Genomic DNA, 19,074 nt, shown 5'->3' with positions numbered 1-19,074 from the left:
GAGCACTATGGGACTTAACAGAGGAGGTCATCAGTCCCCTAGAACTACTGAAACCTAACTAACCTAAGGACATCACACACAGCCATGCCCGAGGCAGGACTCGAAACTGCGACCGTAGCAGTCGCGCGGTTCCGGACTGAAGCGCCTAGAACCGCTCGGCCACCGCCATGTCTCCGCAGTATCCTTTCTTCCAGGAGTGCTAGTTCTGCAAAGTTCGCAGGAGAGCTTCTGTGTAGTTTGGAAGGTAGGAGACGAGGTACTGGCAGAATTGAATCTGTGAGGACGGGTCGTGAGTCGTGCTTGGGTAGCTCAGATGGTAGAGCACTTGCCCGCGAAAGGCAAAGGTCCCGAGTTCGAGTCTCGGTCCGACACAAAGTTTTAATCTGCCAGGAAGTTAAAGCCTCAAATGCTACTTATCTAAAGTTTTTCTATAGTGTTTCGTTAAAAGAACGTAGACGTTCCCTCCAGCGATTCCCATTGGAAACCCTGTAGCATTTCCGTTGAACCGTCTGTTTATGCAGGTTCATATTGCTGCAGAACAGCCAGTATTGTAAAGAAATTTTTTTATTTCAGTAAGTAATGATAATAATATTACAGTGAAGAGAAAATGCAAACTTTATTTGTGCCTTTAGTGATCTACAACTACTCTTGACACCAATTAAAATCCTGTGTAAGTACGGCATTGTTCATATTGGCGCAATCATTGAGTAACGATCGTTCTACACAGTAATATAATGCTTTCTTACAAGATTAAACACCATACAGGCAATGGAAATATTACTTTTACAGCACATGTGACCAATCAGAACCTGGACTAAAATGGTTCAAATGGCTCTGAGCACCATGGGACTTACCATCTGAGGTCATCAGTCCCCTAGGCCTTAGAACTACTTAAACCTAACTAACCTAAGGACATCACACACATCCATGCCCGAGGCGTGATTTGAACCTGCGACGGTAGCGGTCGCGCCGTTCCAGATTGAAGCGCCTAGAACCGCTCGGTCACAGCGGCCGGCGAACTATGACTAACTCTTGAAACATAACCTTTACTTTCCTATGTATCTTCAATGTGTTGTAGATAGCTTCCTTCTACGCAACAAAAAAAATTTAGCAGTGGCGCTTTACGGAATGTGATTCGTGTATTGCAGTGATGATAAAACGTCTCCATATATCCCAATGTTACTTGTAATTTAATGTGAACTGGCGTGGCAACTCATATACGTTAGACTTATGTATAGACAACACGCAATAACATCATACAGAAGCTGAGTGATACCTCATGGGGCGTAGGAGCTACGACACTGCGATACGCTGCCTTAGGGCTGGTCTTTTCTGTTGCTGAATACTGTGTCAATAGCACACATGTAGTGCCAAATGCAGCAATGACGACAATAACAGGCTGCATCAAATCGTCTCCTCTATACTGGTTACCACCTCTAAGCAACAGTGCGTCACCAGACCACCGAACACAAAACGCCCTCCTCAAGGAATACCAAAAATTACTTACAATCCCCGAGCTTCCAATGCAGTCTGACGTTCCTGCACTCCGAATGGACCGATTAAAATCCAGGCAGCTATCTGTCCTACTGGCAGAATCGCTACAGGCAGCTACTTTCAGTATCAACAAAAAGTGGACAAAAATGTGGAACACTATTGCCCATGAGGAACATCACACCCTCCAAAGACCTGACACAAGGCTAGCCGGTATGGAACTAACACTGCATGCCTGGAACCTTACAGGCCACGGGATCTGCGCTGAAAACCTCTACCGTTAGGGAAGGGCTTCATCTTCTCAGTGTGACTGTGGAAATGAACACCAGACGATTCATCACATTGTAACAAGCTGTAGCACAAGAGCCTACCATGGGAACTTGGATGATTTCTTTGTAGTGACAGAGGCAACCCTTGAATGGATCGACAAATTAGATATTAATTTATAGACTTATTTTGTAAATTATAAAATTAATATATTTTTGAAAAATTTTGTAATCCACAATTGCTAGTCGCTGTTCATATGTAATGCCACAGGCTTAATAAATAAATAAATAAATAAATAAATGTGGCTCGAAAGGAATTCAAAGTTGATTTTATTAATTGGAAAACGACTTTCGTCCTCAACAGACAGCTCATTTATTAGTGTACTGGATGTCCCCGAACGATTCGTACAAGACAACCATTTCCATATCCAACATTTCTGAGTCCGTTGTTTCTTTGTCAATGTCAGTATGAGCTATTCCGCGAGAAGCTGCGCAATTATATTAACTGCCGTACGAATAACTTGACGTCATCTTGAAAGTTGGTTCAAATGGCTCTGAGCACTATGGGACTCAACTGCTGAGGTCATTAGTCCCCTAGAACTTAGAACTAGTTAAACCTAACTAACCTAAGGACATCACAAACATCCATGCCCAAGGCAGGATTCGAACCTGCGACCGTAGCGGTCTTGCGGTTCCAGACTGCAGCGCCTTTAACCGCACGGCCACTTCGGCCGGCCATCTTGAAAGTAGCATAAACACTTTTCTGAGCACTATGGGACTTAACATCTGAGGTCATCAGTCGCCTAGACTTAGAACTACTTAAACCTAACTAACCTAAGGACATCACACACTTCCATGCCCGAGGCAGGATTCGAACCTGCGACCGTAGCGGTCACGCGGTTCCAGACTGAAGCACCTAGAACCGCTCGGCCACAACGGCCGGCAACACTTTTCCAACTTAAGCGTGTGGAAATGCCAACCTGCATATAAGAGTAGTATGTTTTCGAATGTGTGTGAAATCTTATGGGACTTAACTGCTAAGGTCATCAGTCCCTAAGCTTACACACTACTTAACCTAAATTATCCTAAGGACAAACACACACACCCATGCCCGAGGGAAGACTCGAACCTCCGTCGGGACCAGCCGCACAGTCCATGACTGCAGCGCCCGAGACCTCTCGGCTAATCCCGCGCGGCTGTAAGAGTAGTGGTGGGGGTACAAACGTGTAAGTAATTCACGCCTGTGGAAGCACTGCTTTAAAAGTCCATTCGCACACGCATACTATTCATATTTTTGCTTGAGTCGTATAGAAAAAAAAAATGCTATTCCATGTTGCAGAAAAAAAAGCACTCAGTCTTCAGGCCACAAGTGGCCCATCGGTACCATCCGACCGCCGTGTCATCCTCAGATGAGGGTGCGGATAGGAGGAGCATGTGGTCAGCACACCGCACTCCCGGTCGTTATGATGGTTTTCTTTGACCGGAGCCGCTACTATTCGGTCGAGTAGCCCCTCAGTTGGCATCACGAGGCCGAGTGCACCCCGAAAAATGGCAACAGCGCATGGCGGCCCGGATGGTCACCCATCCAAGTGCCGGCCACGCCCGACAGCGCTTAACTTCGGTTATCTGACGGGAACCGGTGTATCCACTGCGGCAAGGCCGTTGCCATGTTGCAAAATACTAATAATGAAATAAATGCTTCGCTAACGTATTCTAGCCGTTGTTTCCGGGCCGCGACTCACTTGTTCAGTGCATCAGGCGATCCCTGAGACTAACTGCCTACGCGCGTTTTCTGCATCGACAAAAGCTCGCTTTGTTCTCTCACCCAAAGAACATCCCTGCGATACGTATGGACCCAGCAGAGACGTGTAATGGTAAGATTGATGCATTGTAGTACAAGTCGCTTCTATGTAAAAACAGCAACAAATAAAAGTAAATGCTTCTATTTACTATTAAAAACAGTCTTGATCACTATTTGTTTATCAAGGTGACCGGTTTCGAGCACTACTGTGGTCATCTTCCGACCGTTGAGTAGGAACCTCTTTCTGTTGGTGAATCACTTGTTCACTGCATTCGTACCGTATTTGTGCAGCATGTAATATACATGTCAGCTAAAGATTATTGCAGCTTACTCATTGAAAATCGTTTCAATAAAGACATGTTGTTGCTCAATAATACATCGTCTGACGGGAGGACGACGGTTCAATCCCGCGTCCGGCCATCCTGATTTGGGTTTTCCGTGATTTCCCTAAATCACTCCAGGCAAATGCCGGGATGGTTCCTCTGAAAGGGCACGGCCGACTTCCTTTCCCATCCTTCCCTAATCCGATGAGACCGATGACCACGCTGTCTGGTCTCCTTCCCCAAAACCAACCAACCAACCAACCATCGTCTGACGTGACAGTCTTCGCCATTCCACTTTCGCAACAAGTTCGTTGGAAAAAAAATAAATAAATAAATAAAAAAGAAAGAAAGAGTAATGAAGTAGTGATTCTCCAACAGAAAGAGGTTGCTACTCAATGGTCTGAAGACGACCACAGTACCACAGTAGTGATCGAAACCGGTCGCCTTGATAAATAAATCGTGATCAAGACTGTTTTTAATAGTAAATATTTGTAAGACATTGATCACTGCCTCTTCCATAATGTATTCAAAAGTAAATGCTTGTAGTCACGTGATAACGGGCTCTGCGGTTCACACTGTCGAATAATACTGCTTCGTAAGATAGTTCCCGTGTGTTTTGAGGCTTGTGTGTGTCAACCGCACACAAACTCGGAAAGCTAGCAAGCCTTGCCTCACGGGCCACGGCGCGAGTGAGGCTGCGGAACAGGAACGAAACTGGTCCCCGTAGGCCGACAGGAAGCGCGGGCAGCCGCTGATAAACAGCCAATCGTGCGGCGCGCCGGGGGCAGATGACAGCGGTCGCGGACACCGGAAGCGGGTGCAGCCAAAGGTGTTTCTTCAGGAGCGATAGCCGGCACGCGCGCCGCCGAACATCTGCTGGGGGCGGGGCCACGGCGCGTGCGCCGGGCTCCCCTCCACGCCGCCCGCCGCTTCCCCCACCACCGCGCCCCGCCTGCGCTGTGGTCGGGGCTGCGCTCGCTCCGCCAGTAAGTGCCGTGTTCTGTTCGAGTGAGGTTGTTGTCGGTCTTGCGCGCTAGACACACCGGACCCGACTCAGCTCAGCCCCGGCGTTTTGTTTAATGGGGGTGTCGGGTCACGCCGACACAGTACTGTCGCCCATCAGAGGCAGGATGAAGGTGCTCAAGAAATTCAAGAAGCGAATGGGACTAGGTTCGTACCACTGCAGCAGCGCTTATTTTGTAACCTGTGATAAACTAATTCTAAGTCGCTGTATTGTATCTCTGGATTTTCAAAACAAAAACTTTCCATGTTTTGACTGTCTGTGATATTTTCTCACCTATCATTCGATTTGCCCGTTTCCAGTTGGTAGTTCTCACTTTTTTTTTAAAAAAAAAAAAAGCTTCTCTGATTAGCAGGCGGTTGATAGTTTTGGCTGGAAGGAATTCTACGGCGTTTCCTACTCGTCCTTCACGCGAGAATCGCTAGTAGGAAACTTCGTACATATCGTCACCACGGACGAAAGTGATCGACTTTCGTCGTTTATCTGGTGCGTGCTCTCTCATCGTACATAGGCATCGTTACTGCTTACTCTGTAGGCCGTACCTAAGATTCTAAAATCTTTTGCAGAACCTTGAATGTGCGTGCCGTTAGCATGAAAACTGGAATGGACTGTTCGCATGTTAGTGTTCACCATAATACTTGTTCTTCGCCCTTGCCTGTTCTACGAAACATTGTAGAAAGTTTTTCCATGTGATAACGTGTTCCTGTGCAGTGTCGTTTCTTTCTAATGCTGTATAGAGATGTTAACCTTAGAGGTTGTGTCCTGGTCGATCTCCGTATCACGGTGGCATCAGCGGATCCATAAAGTTTGCTCTTCCTGCGAGGCTTACGTGTGCCAGAGTGGTCGTTCCGTTGGCACAGAGTGGTTGCGTGAGTCACATTCTTAAATTTCGTTGGGAATCCGTAGCAGCGCTCAATATTGGATAAGCGGCCGGAACCTTTAGCCGGGCTGCTGACGCATGCAAGCATTTATCAAGCCAGTGTTGAGCCGTACCCGGACGACAGCGAGGAAGCAGCTGTGTTCCGGCCTCCTTAATCACGTCTTTCAATGTTGCCAGTATGTTCGCTGGTATTAAGTATCGCCTGTATGTAGTGATGGAGAGCGCTCAGTTTTCTTTCATGTCGCTGAGTTGATATACCGTGATGAAGCATCTTCCCCTCGTCAAGCACTCTGAGATTAGTGTCCTAGGATGCTGTGTGGCGGCTGGAGAACAAGTGCTACTTTTGTGCTGACGATCTTATTTTGGTCTAACCTGAAAAGCGAAGCAAGGACGCGGAAATGGTGAGAAGCATGCAGCAATCCCAATACTGTGCTATTTCGACAATTCTATGAAATGAAATAATCGTATGACATAGATGGCCGGAGTCCCCACCTGAGAGAGTTGGGCCGCAGAGTTTAATGTCTTTTCAAATGATACTACTTTGGAAAATTTGGATGATATTATTGACGACGACGACGATACCCTAGCGGAGGAAGGTCTCCGACCCGGCCGGGAATCGAACATGGGCCCTCTGTATAGCAGTGAGACGCGCTGTCCACTCAGTGGGACCAGTGCTAATGGTGGTGATTTTTATTTTTGGCAGATTGTCAGCTGTCTGTCCTACGCAAACTAAACTTTTTTTACAAACAAGTGAGTTTGTTGTTGGGTTAATAGTAAAGAAGTGATTATTCGTAAAGAACAGCGACCGCGTTTGAGCTGTCTTGAAAGAAAACAGAATAGCGCGAATCAGTCTAGATGTAAAAGTTCAGGGAAACAAAGCTATTAGCAAGGCTGGTTGTCTAAGTGCTTAACTTTGTACTACAGTTTCAAACAGTAGTGGTCGAAATATGAATAAAGTTGCGGCTGGCGTTTAGCACATTTGCGGGTAATTTCGCAGGCGTAATTAAAGTGCTCGACGGCAATATCTGGTGCCTAGTGGAAATTTTTTCATTTATGTGCTGTTCAGCAAGGTGAAAATTCTAAGACTACAATGAACTAGGCGGTTTGTCTTCTGAACGCCGTATTAGTTCTTTAGACATTGCTCGCTAACTACCCCTGTTCACAGCCCTGCCGTTTCGTTCTGTGCTGTTTCTCTAATGTTCGATTCAGGCATGGGGGTGGGTGAGTCGCTCTTATTTAATTAGTTTTGTACGAATATTCCTCTCTAGTCAAATGTAATACACTGGTATCTTTCAAAATGTGTGGTAAGCTCTAGCAGCCATGGGACGGCGGTGGTATGGAGACGTCTTCAGTTTTGTTCTGAGGCAAATTCACTTGCACCAAAATGACATTTTTCAGTCTTGACAAATTCAGACGCACCGGGAAAGTAAGAGACGTCTCTAGGGCGACGCTATTACTGCCGGCTGCGATATCCGTCTGTCATATCCATTGTTGTACTGTCAGCCTCCAGGCCGTATCTGATGATTGTGGTTTGTGCTGCCGAAGTAGGCATCTCGTTTTGTTACCGCTAAATAGGTGTCACGGTTATGATTAGAGAGTTGAAATTGCAATAATTCAAAGGCATATTTCGTTGACATCTTTCCACGAAATTTTGATTACAGACTTTCTCCTCTGAATATCTGCCACCTCAGCTGAGTGGTCAGTGTGTCTGCCTCCCATTCATCAGGCCCAGGTTAGATTCCCGGTCGCGTCTGAGTCTGAGATCTTATGTGGTCGGGGACTGGGTGTTGTCTTGCCGTCATTAATGCATTATCGACACGCAATGCGCACAATCCAGCGGCTACTGAAAGGACTTCGGCGACCGAGCTTCCTCAGGTGGGGACTCCCAGCCATCAATCCCATACGACCATTTCTTCTCAAAAATAGTTTGTTGCCAGCCTGCATAAGGAGAAATGATCAATAGGAGAAATCAGAGCTCGTACAGAACGATTAAAATGTTCATTTTTCCCACGGTCTGTTGGTGTGCAACGGTAGAAAAATAGTCTGAAGATGGTTCGAAGAACCTCTGCCAAACTTTAGTGTGTGAATTGCAAAGTAATCGTGTGGATTTACTGGTGAGGCTAACATTTAGTTCTTGTAAGGAAAAGTACATTCGTAAGACACGATTTGCTGATAGTTACTCAAGAGTAAGTTCTTGGAATTGGACGCCACTTAAGTGACTTGCGCGCCGTTATCCTACAGTAAGATTCCTACCGGGGAAAGGGGACCTACAGTTTAACGTGGAGCCACATGTCGTTCCCGGCATATATCGCTGAGCTGAACTAGCGTCAAGGCAGGCTAAAAAAAACTCCAGTGGCCGATCGGGATTAGATCCGGCAATCTTACGATCTCCAGGCTCGCACTCTACTAGACGGTACCGTGAGACAGTTTCCGTGATTTCGTACGGTATGTGCTTATGGATGGGTATTGGAGTTAATCTGGAGTGTGGTTAATATTTGAGGCCCCTGTTAATTTAACTTGATCGGAATGTGGTGCCTACCCGCTCGGTGTAGGCTGTCAGCAGTTTCGACACGGCCGCGGTTCCGCTGGCAGAGAACATCCGGACGGCGGGCCCTCTGGAGCGTGTCGCGGCTGCGGCTGCTCGGCCAGACCGTCAGCGGCCGCGCACCGCCGCCAGAGCGTGCCGTTCACACGCCGCGGCGGGCTAGCTCCGATCCACGGCCGCTAGCAGTCTCGTTCACTTCCAGTCGTCACTTCCACTACCAGCGGCCCGGCGATAGCCAGTATAGCCCCAGGTTCGAATCTTGTGCTTCTCAAGTGCCCTACACACGCACCGACCGAGAAATTTGACGTGTGTAGGCGTTCCGACCGACCCACATTCCTTGTGGGACCACCCGACAACCGACTCCAACTCCACCCAACAAACTGTGCCGTGTGTAGCGCTGTAGTGCCGACCTCCCGACAACGTTCGTCTTTTGTCACTGCGTGCGGTATGAAATGCTGTTCTAATGTGCATGACAGGATGCGAGGCGGGCGAAACTTCGACAGTTTCTGGAGAAATTTAAAGACCGCACATGTCTGTGGGAAACGCTGGCGAGGAGTGCAGCAATACAGATGCAAGACATGACGCACTTTCTTCATTCTTTAACAAATCCATAATGGTTTCGCGTGGCACATACTCTCGACCTTCTGTATTTCTGTTTTTGGGTTTTATTTCCGATACTCGTTGGATATGAAATCTAAAAGCAGGTACATAGACAATCTACGGACGTTAATTCGTGAAATACACGATACTTGCTCTATTGTCATAAACCTAAAATCCAATCTATATCCAGGCCTTCTGATATTAAGAGAAAAGTGTGGGATTGTTTACAGGTCTAGCAGCTGCTAAATGCTTCATTTATGTATCTCTTCTCTTTATTAGGCGATTGCGCCACCACCATGAGTCTATCTCGAATTTGAAATACATGTCATCTTTTATTCTACATAAATATCGTTTTTACACGAACGTCTTTTGTGTTCTGATCTATTTTCTCAATCAACTACAAATGTCTTCGCAGGGTTGATAAATCATTTGTTAATAGTGGGGATACAATTTCAGGTCCTCATAACTTATGCCAGTGGCTTGCAGCCTCTCTGGCTCTCTTTATTAAGAATGGTCTGATGACCAGCAGCTCCGAAATGCAGGATTCATCCATTCATGCATGACTACGAAAATCTCCTGATCGCAACTGCGTAACAGAACGTGGGTGAATATCTTTCCTTGATTTAGCCACTTTTGTGTACAGCTTACTATCGGTGTTTCATTGGTCCTATCTCTAAAACAGCCAAGGCAAAACACCGTTTCTGTTTGTGTAAAAAAGAAAGTGAGATGTTGTAGAACATAAACACAATGAACTTAAGATGAAGAAATCACAAGGCGGCGCTGTAATCACTCAGTGCAGTCAGTCGGGACATGTGTAGGCTGCCAGGAAATTGGTCGGTCGGCCGACAGACTGGTCCGTGTGTAGTGGCCTTGTAGTACCTGCCGTATGACCAGGTGAGAGTTCGTCTGGCAGATTACGTTCGTCGGTGTGGTTGTCCTGTTCAGACTAACCTTAGCTCTTTCCCTCCCAGTGCTACTCCTTTGTCCGTAACCATTGTTTGCTTTTCCCACATTGTTTCTGCTCTGAGACAATGCACTCATGCGCCGTAATGAGATGATCGTCCGAATATGGGACATCTTCTGAAAGGATAATGGTCCAAAGTATGTGCCATAGTAATGTTTGGCGAGGGCTATGAGCACAAATAAGCTGTCAGTAAAGATTTAGGCCTGCTATCACCTACACGCTTTCCTCGTGAAAGGGTTAACTACTTTCACTCTCCTTGCTTGCTGCACACAGCTTTGCAGTGTATTCCGTTAACTGGTAGCCTGCTTGCAGATGCTTCGGTATACGGGAAGGTATCGAAGTCGGGTGACTGTAGGAGGATACCGAATGACTTAGACTATATTTCTCTTTGGTGTGATGAACGTCAGCTTCATCTAAATATAGAAAAACGTAAGTTAAGGCGGATGAGTAGGAAAAACAAATCTGTAATATTCCAATAAAGCAGTTGTAGTGTCCTGTCACCTCAGTGACGTCATTTAAATATCGGTTTATTGGGTGTGTTAGGAACATGTCGTTCGCCTGTAAAGGAGACCGTGTGTAGGAAGATAGTGCGACTTATTCTTGAGTACTACTAGTGTGTTCAGGATCCGTACGAGGTCCGATTAAAGGAAGACATCGAAGCATTCAGAGGCGGGCTGCGAGATTTGTTTGAACAACTCGCAGGTATTACGAAGATACTTTGGGATCTCCAATTGGAAACTCTGGAGGGAGGGCAACGCTTTTTTCGAGGAACACTGTTGAGAAAATTTCGAGAACCGGCATTTGAAGCTGACAGCAGAACGGTTGTACTGTCGCCTACATACATTTCGCGTAAGAACCACGAAGATACGAGAAAGTCCGGCTCATACGGAGGCATACAGTAGTTTCCCTTCCTGTGAGAACGGAAGAGAAGGGAATGACTAGTAATGGTGCAGGGTTTCCCCAACACACACCGTACAATGGTTTGTGGCGTATGTCTGTAGATCTAGAAAATATTCTAGACGCTAACGTTTTAACTACGTTTGTCCTCTTTTTAAAGTATTCATGCACTGTGGGTGTTCCTTAGCAGATAGTACTGACGGGCGATATCGAAAAAGTTGAAAGGGCAGTTTTGCATTGTGGCGAAACAGATGTTATGATGGCAGTCATTAAATACAGGTGTATTTCGCTGCAACGTGATAGTTTCACAATTTCCGTCACCTACATTCTCACCCGAATTGGAAAAGTATGACTCCCACCTACACAGCGAGAAACGACCGTCGTGATAAAGAGCTCGCGCCGAAAGTTTTAGGTACATCTCGTTATTCTAAGCGAAACCAGTTGTACAGTGACAGTGTTTTTCCTTTTGATTTGACATGTGCCGTGAAGATGTGAAACTGCGCGTTGCTATCAGAGCCCGAAAACAGGTTAGTTTCCCATCTCTAAAATTTACAATTTTATACCTCAGCAGGCTTAAGCTATCATAAGGGTTAAGTCATTCTGCTAATAGTCACTTCAGCAAAATTAATTAGGTCTTGTACTTCGGGGCCCTTGCAGGTTTGTTTACGAACTTTTCTTCAGTTTGTAAAGAACTGAGTACATTACTCGTAAAAATGAGGTGCAACTTCGACAGGTATCTTTTTACTCAAGGTGCTTCAACGAACATTCTTCTTTCCATGGCCAATGTGTGCGAAGCAGTAAGGAAACGTGGCACTTTATGTTCGAAGGACGGACTGATAAGTTTCATAATTTTCTTTTGGCGAGTATTGTTATGAGGGTTTTTCTGCTACGGAGAAAGTGAGAAAACTTTTAATGAGTCATATCGAGGATGTGTGTTTTGTGGTGACGTCACGTTCTGTTTGAGGGCCGCGGCGGGAGGCGGGGCAGCAGGGAACTGTTGAGCCTCAGCTCGGCCTACCTGTGTATTTGTGTTGCTCCCCCGCGGCTTTGTAAACGCGCCCACGCCGCTGGCTTACGGCCCTCTGGACGTTATCCAGTGCTTCCCCTGTATCAGCGCTCACTTTTGTCAAGACTCCATCAATACAGCTTTAACATAAATAATGGTATTAGTGAAATTACTGAAAGGAACACTCAAACTGATTGAAATATATTGAGATGTTGAAATTCTGATGAAACTGAGTCCAGTTTGCCGCGTTAATTGTTTTATTGTAGTCGCTCAGCTGGTACAACTGGTTTCGTACCATACAGGTACACCCGCAGTTATATTTGTCTAAATGTCCCATGTTATCTAAGTAGCTTAATGTGTGTTCAGAGGCTGCAGTATGGAGCACTGACACAACCCCCAACGGCAGTCAAACTTGATAAAACCAGTTGTCGCCGGTAATTTCTACATTCGGGGAGCGTCAGGCGCCCATGTGGTAGCGTGAAACAGTCTAGAAAGTTGAACATTTAAATTTTGAGATGGCAGCGGTGAGTATCGGTCTGCCGCTCCCGTGTTTGCAACACACATGTCCTCAGAAATGGTTAGGTGTATTCCACGGACATGTTCTCAAAATGAGAGCGGAACACCGGTGTGTTCACCGTTGTCATCTCAAAATTCAGATGTTCAGCAGTCTAGGTGGTTTCGCGTCACCAAATGAGTCTGGCGCTCTCAGAACGTAAATTGTCAGTGACAGCTGGCTTTGACTACCGATGGTGGTTGCCTCAGCTAGTGCTCTTCATTGCACCTTGGAACACACATTAAGCCATTTAGATAACTTAGGAAATTCGATCTTCGCCGGAGGATTTACCTGCATGGTACAAAACCGGTTGTACCAGTATCCAAGCGACTACAATAAAACAGTTAACGCTGAAAATTGGACTCATCATTCAGCACCATTTCAACATCACAATATATTTTGAGTCTTCCTTTCAGTAGGTATAATGCCCTACTTATAGGAATGTTTGCAGTATTTTTAATTTTACGTGAAGATTTGCTGTATCGTTTGGTGTCATTCCGCTTTGCATACGAATATAAAAGCAGTGAGAAATGTGGGAAGATTTCTGAGTTTCATTATACTGAATGAAACGTTCATAGTGTGCGCGCACACCGTTTATTTACTGTACTTCCCAGATAGGCCTTCTGATTTTAAAATTGTCTTCTACAAATATTTCCTTGTCCGTATTTCACATTCATTGAAGACTTATATTTTCCAAGCTCTTGACATAATGTACGTGTGGGTTCTGTGCTGCACTGTTTGGGAATTGGTTTGTCCTAATGCCAACGGAGGTATGTAGTTACTACTGCAGGCCTCGGTGAAACCATTTTTCCGTAGTCAGCGTAACATAAATAGGCGGTCTATTCACAGCAGGCGGCACACTAACGCAGCTCCGTCAGGATCGCAGTTAAATACCTTGGGGTTGCCATTTGTCTGAAACAGATAAGGGAACTGCGGCGTAATTTTGCTCGTGTCGGCATATCAGATGTCTCCTCGGTATACGCTCATACTCAACGCAGTTCGTATCGCACTGTATTGGATTCCGTGTAGTAGTGCTGGCACGTGTCCTCAATGTTGCATGACCGAATGGAGAAAGAAAAGCTTCGAGAATGCCTCCATATGCGCTATACTCTTAGACTGACATAGTATGAAATATTACTATGTCGAAAACTGTCGTGTTTAACGTGCGGCCTTTATCCGCAAGAATCTTCCTGTCGAGTTCGTGACTGTCTCAGTAACTTCCGCATGTTAAAAGTGGGCCGGTTACAGGTTTCAGAATACCTAGAAGACATTTCACGTCGTTTGCGGTCTTTCTCGCTGTGGGGGAAGCCTTCCATCACACTCCCGGAAGCACGCTGTCGTCTTAGCCTCTGCGCTGATTCCTAGAACTAAGGTTTCAAGAGTTTGTAGAACAATGCTCTGTTTCCTGGAAGTGTCAGACATGGAAGATGGTGTTAGATACTAGGTGACGTCGTGTCTGAGTAATGTTCTCTTGGCACTAGACATATTTGTTTGCACGTATTTTGTCTTGGAATGCCACAGGCGGCGTCGGAAGGTTTCTGTAGGTAACGAAAATACGGACTCAGGGGGGAGAAAACCGGGGCGGTGTGTAATTTGGGAGCGGAGTCGGAGGGAACCGGTATGCTGTTGTGTGCGGTACTGTACCGTGTTGTGTTGAATGGGAGCGCGCCACGCCACGCCGCGGGAGAGGTCCGTGGCCGCTAAAATTAGAAGACCTCCCCGGCCGCCGCTCCCTCCGGTATCTCTCGAGGGAGGAATGCACGTCACATGCGTAGCTGCCGAGGAGCCGCTCCCGGCGTTTGTAGCTGGCTCACCCTAAAGTTCTGTGTACAGCGCTGACCGATCCCCGTCTGGCACGTGGTAACGTGTCGCAGTGCGACAAGCGTGCTGTATTTTGGATTCGTGTGAGACCCACTCTTACAGCACAGGTGATGTCTTTGACTTGAACAGCCGCTAGGTCTTACCTTGTCTGCACGTATAGACGCTGGTAGAGAACTTGTAGTATTCACCGGCCACATAATGTGGTTTCGCTTATAGGACGAAAGGTGGCTTTCGTTACATTGAAGATAACACTGAGTTGCCCCTAATGCTCATAAAGCGGTAGTGGTTCGGGAAGACAAGTACTCTACGTTGCTAGAGGCCCTTCTTTTTCGAATAATTAGAGGAACATGTACAAAACTGACCTTAAAAAGTGTCTTCAGTTATTCGAAAACTACAGGCTCTAGGGAAAACGTATCCCAGTATAAAATTGGCACTGAATTCCCTACAAAAGGTCCTGTTCATTTTTTTCTGTAGGCCTAATAGGTCGCACATAGTAGTGAGCGAGAGAATGTTTTTTGAAGGCGTTGCGGGTAGCGTACAAACCATAGGTATGGGATGCTGAATCATTCTCTGTACCTTACAGGGGGCGGGGGTTCCTATTGATAGGTTGTCGTGGTTTCGCTAAAACATGAGATCTGGAGGTGAGCCATGGACTACACCCTCCCATCTACATCTGAGCTAGAGCATTCTCTTATAGCATCGACAGTAAGAACGCATGCTGTATTAAAGATCCATGTTTAAAATGGCTTGGTGACTTCTACCACATACTAGTTGAGCGATAATCTCCTACAACTCTTGATCTACCAAGTATCTTCCCAAGCGCGCGCGCTAAAATCATATTCCTGTGTTCATTAACATGTGAAATTTCATTCTCATGTCTGTAAGGCAGCTGACAATATGAATCCTGCAACGTTGTGGTGAAGAACAGTGTGGAGTAAGAGAACACTGGAAAGACGTTACTGATCGTGTTCAACCTTACACTCCCAACAATATGAAAAATTAAATCCTCAGAATTAACCTTAAGTACCATAGTAAGAACTTAATAAAAGTTAACAATTGTTTTATAAAGGTGGTTTCACTTTGGAACCACTGGGACGGTTTTCAGTCAATCATTTCATGTGATATGCTTGAAGGCAATTTCGCATATCTAGAAACAATCCCACATCTCGAAAGTCGCATTAACTCAAAAGGCCTAAAACCAATAAGTTCTAAATAATCAAAACGGGCCTGAAATTTAATAAATTTATATCAAAAGTACACACTGCCTCGGTTTCATTTCGAAACCAATCATAAATGCAGTGGCAAAACACCAAATTTACGTTACAATAAGTGTAGCTAAAATTGCTTCCACTGTGATTGATCTCAATATGACCACTACAGGAAAGAGTAGTCTCTTACAATCGCGTAGCACAATCTCGCGCAGACTGTTGCTATGTACGCTGTGACTGCTACAGTGCACTACATTCTTAGTGATACCTCAGTTTACTAGTAGATGTCTTTTAATAGCATCTGAGGTTTCGTGTGAAAGGCAGCGGTACTCCAAAATAAAATTAATGAAATGGTGGTTTGAGGCAGAAACCACTGCTACTCAAAGGGTCTGTCACAATCATTTCACACCAACACGTGGATCGATTTTTCCAAGAATTCAAACAGAACCGTTCTCTCATTCCAGAATGAGATTCTCACTCTGCAGCGGAGTGTGCGCTGATATGAAACTTCCTGGAATATTAAAACTGTGTGCCGGACCGAGACTCGAACTCGGGACCTTTGCCTTACACGGGCAAGTGCTCTGCCAACTGAGCTACCCAAGCACGACTCACGCCCCTTCCTCACAGCTGTAATTCTGCAAGCAAAGGTCCCGAGTTAGTCTCGGTCCGGCACACAGTTTTAATCTGCCAGGAAGTTTCGTTCTTTGTTTTCCATTTCAATCAGCGTTCATTTAAACCACCTTGCGTACGACAGGACGTAATCAGCAAGTGGTAAGAGAAAAAGTAAAATTTCATGCTAAGACATGGAATATTTCCGTTAATTGTTCATTAACCGGAGAAAGGGAACAACAGTTAATAGCTAAACCTGTTTACCTTTTAGCATAGCAAACTCTCCAAAACGAAATGTGAAAAGTATTTCTGCTACTTTAATACGCATACAGAACTTACTGAATACGTATGTGAGGCTCATGTTTCCTGTTTTCTCAAGAGTACTGACGCGTTTACTGTGCTTTGCAGATCTGGGGCCTTCGCTATATCTACGAGGGGTGGGAGGGGAGGGGGGGGGTTACTTGGTGGCATGTTTGAGAAGACCGGTGCACATGGCCTGGCACAGTTTGTGGACACGGGAGGCTGATAAGCAGCAGGCTGTGATAAGTTTTGGCGCTGCTGTACCCAGCACGCAGTCTGGCTTCTCCGGGCGGCTGCTATCGATTGCGCAGCACGTGTCTGGGACGGTTCGTAACTCTCACCCGTCAGCCGCATCGTCGTCACGCGACCGCCTGTCCGCTCTCTGCTTTTCGTATCCCTCGGCAAGCTGGCAGTAATGCGATATGTCGCATTTAATCACTCGCCAGGGGCGTCAACACGCCAGCCGCCGCTGTCAATCGCGGACTGCGAAACGTAACGCAAAAGCTAATTATAGGTTAGCACACCTGTCGTATACAGAATGACCTTCATTTCATCATTTTTCGTGACATCTTGTGATGTTTCGGCTGTGAGCCTTATCGCCATCTTCAGGGTCAGAACAGCTCCAACAATACAAAATTCGTGTTCGTGCTGATTCTGATACGGCCCTAAGACTGAAAAGTAGTTTTAGAATCTAACGTGGACGGAATCAGTTTCTTTCTAGAATCTCACTTTGCCTAGACGCGCTCTCGTAGCCGATGTTCACCTCATGCACTTTCTTCCCCAACAGTTATTCACAATGGTTGGTTCGTTAGTAAAGTGCCAGACGACGGATCCATAGGTCCTAGGTTAGTATTTATGCATAACTTATCGCTTTTCACCCCTTCAAAGTTCATTAAAGCGAAAAATGCATAGTTACACTGTAGTTAAGAGTACCTGTTATGATCCCCCTATAACACAGGCTAGTTAGTTTGAAGGCTTGAGGATGGCAACAGCATACCACCAAACAAATCTTCACGTTGATAACTTTACCTTAGATGGTGCCTTATAGTGCAATCAGGACATTACCTAATAAAGACGCGCGAGTAGTTCACTAATGATAAAGAATGTTTTCTGTGTAAGACGTGCGACAGAGGACACCACTCAGTCTATACCTCGGGTATGGACGCGAAAGCTGTTTAATGAAACAGTTTCAGTGCTGATGCCAACCAGCGTCCGAACTCTTGCGGAAATCAGGAATCTCGAGTATGGGGTAATGGGCGGGGTCTTTGCAGTGCAGCGAGCGGGAAGTTTGGAATTTGTGTCTGACGGAAAGCGTGTCCGGATGGCCGATGCGGTTAAGGCATCAGTTCCCGAGAAGCGGAGCATCCGGTTACGAAACTCCGCCCGGGACAAATTTTAAACTCCCGCCGTTGCATTGCCGCAATGCCCTGTGCGACTGGAAGTCATTTCCTTCATATCTCTTTCCCATCACGCTTCCCTTCATCCCAGTCATTCACGTATAGTTCATTACTGTCGTTGCAGGAGTCCTGCCCTGAAATCCTGGCATCAATAACATAAAAATTGTCTCCATTCCGAAGAATATTTTATCATACGACTGTTTTTAATGCCTTATGCATCATCAGTTTCATGCTTGTGGCAGTGCCCTTAACATTGACTTCTTATTCGTAGTCCAGAATTTCATCTTGTAGTGGTGCGCAGAGCTTTGAAACTGGACGTGCGTTAGTAAAAAGTACGTGATTGAGACAAAAATTTTAAATTAGCAACAGTTTTGCTATCGCTACACCATTTTAGGTCTGGACTCATCCGTTATTTTGCAACTTACGTAGAATATTGTATTGAAAAATGGCGACGGTGAGCGAACGCGTATGAGGAATAGAAAGAGGGAAAGAATCAGTTGCAAGCCAGTAATGACATCTGTTGCCTCCATTGCTGCGAAGTGTGAAACTTTGGGTGTCGTTACTTATCTGTGCCGTGATAAGACACCAATTACGAGGGTGGTTTGAAAAGTTCTCGGAACGGAATAGAGAAAAGTGATTACATGACTGAAACTTTTATTCATTGTAATCGCCTTGTAGGTTGATGCACTTGGTCCAATGATGTTCCAGTGCCTTGATCCCATATCGAAAATGTTTCCTCCAGGCCTGCAAAATAGTTGTCAACTCCGGCTATCAATTCTTCGTCTGCAAATAATCTTCGTCCATGAAGAAAAATTTTCAGTTTTGGGTAGAGATGGAAGTCTGACGGATCCATATCAGGTGAATAAGGCGGGTGTGGCAACAATTCATACCTTAGTTCGTGTAATTTTGCCACGGAGACGGCATGCGTTTTTGATCCAGCGTAGTGTCTCGGCACCCATCTTGCAGATAATTTTTGATTTCTAATTCTTTAGTTAAAATGTGATACACCCTTTTAGATGACATCTGGCAAGCGTGAGCAATTTCACGCACTTTCAATCGGCAATTCTCCATGACCATTTTGTGCACTTCGGCAATGATTTCTGGAGTAGTGACACATCTTGGCCGACCACTGCGCGGATCCTCTACGCTCTCCCGACCAAATTTAAATTCATTTGTCCACTTGGCAACCGTTGATTATGAAGGAGCAGAGTTCGCTGGTGTATTCTGGAAATCGGCACGAATGTCCTTTGCTTTCATACCTTTCTTCACGAAGTACTTAATCAGTGCTCGAATGTCGATTTTTTTTTCCCATCTTCGCAAATCACTACGCGGGAACAGAGCCAAGTCACCGCCACAGGTCTCTTCCAGGAGCACTGAAGTGGCACGTGTTTA

The 19,074-nt window shown here is 45.8% G+C and overlaps 1 protein-coding gene and 1 pseudogene across 1 annotated transcript in view; one reads left to right on the top strand and one right to left on the bottom strand.

Moving 5' to 3' along the window:
• Nucleotides 1–3,306: 3,306 nt before the first annotated feature.
• LOC126210305 (5S ribosomal RNA) lies at nt 3,307–3,424 on the bottom strand (annotated as a pseudogene).
• Nucleotides 3,425–4,883: 1,459 nt separating this feature from the next.
• Nucleotides 4,884–19,074, top strand: part of LOC126247766 (protein neuralized) — a 90,928-nt gene continuing 76,737 nt past the window's right edge. Inside the window, exon 1 of the mRNA XM_049948508.1 lies at nt 4,884–5,051. Coding sequence (XP_049804465.1) covers nt 4,961–5,051 — 91 coding nt within the window. The 5' untranslated portion in view covers nt 4,884–4,960. The remainder of the gene's footprint in view (nt 5,052–19,074) is intronic.

Source organism: Schistocerca nitens, chromosome 1 (assembly GCF_023898315.1).
Source record: "Schistocerca nitens isolate TAMUIC-IGC-003100 chromosome 1, iqSchNite1.1, whole genome shotgun sequence".
NCBI classification, from domain to species: domain Eukaryota; kingdom Metazoa; phylum Arthropoda; class Insecta; order Orthoptera; family Acrididae; genus Schistocerca; species Schistocerca nitens.
This window is presented reverse-complemented; position numbering and strand designations above follow the sequence as displayed.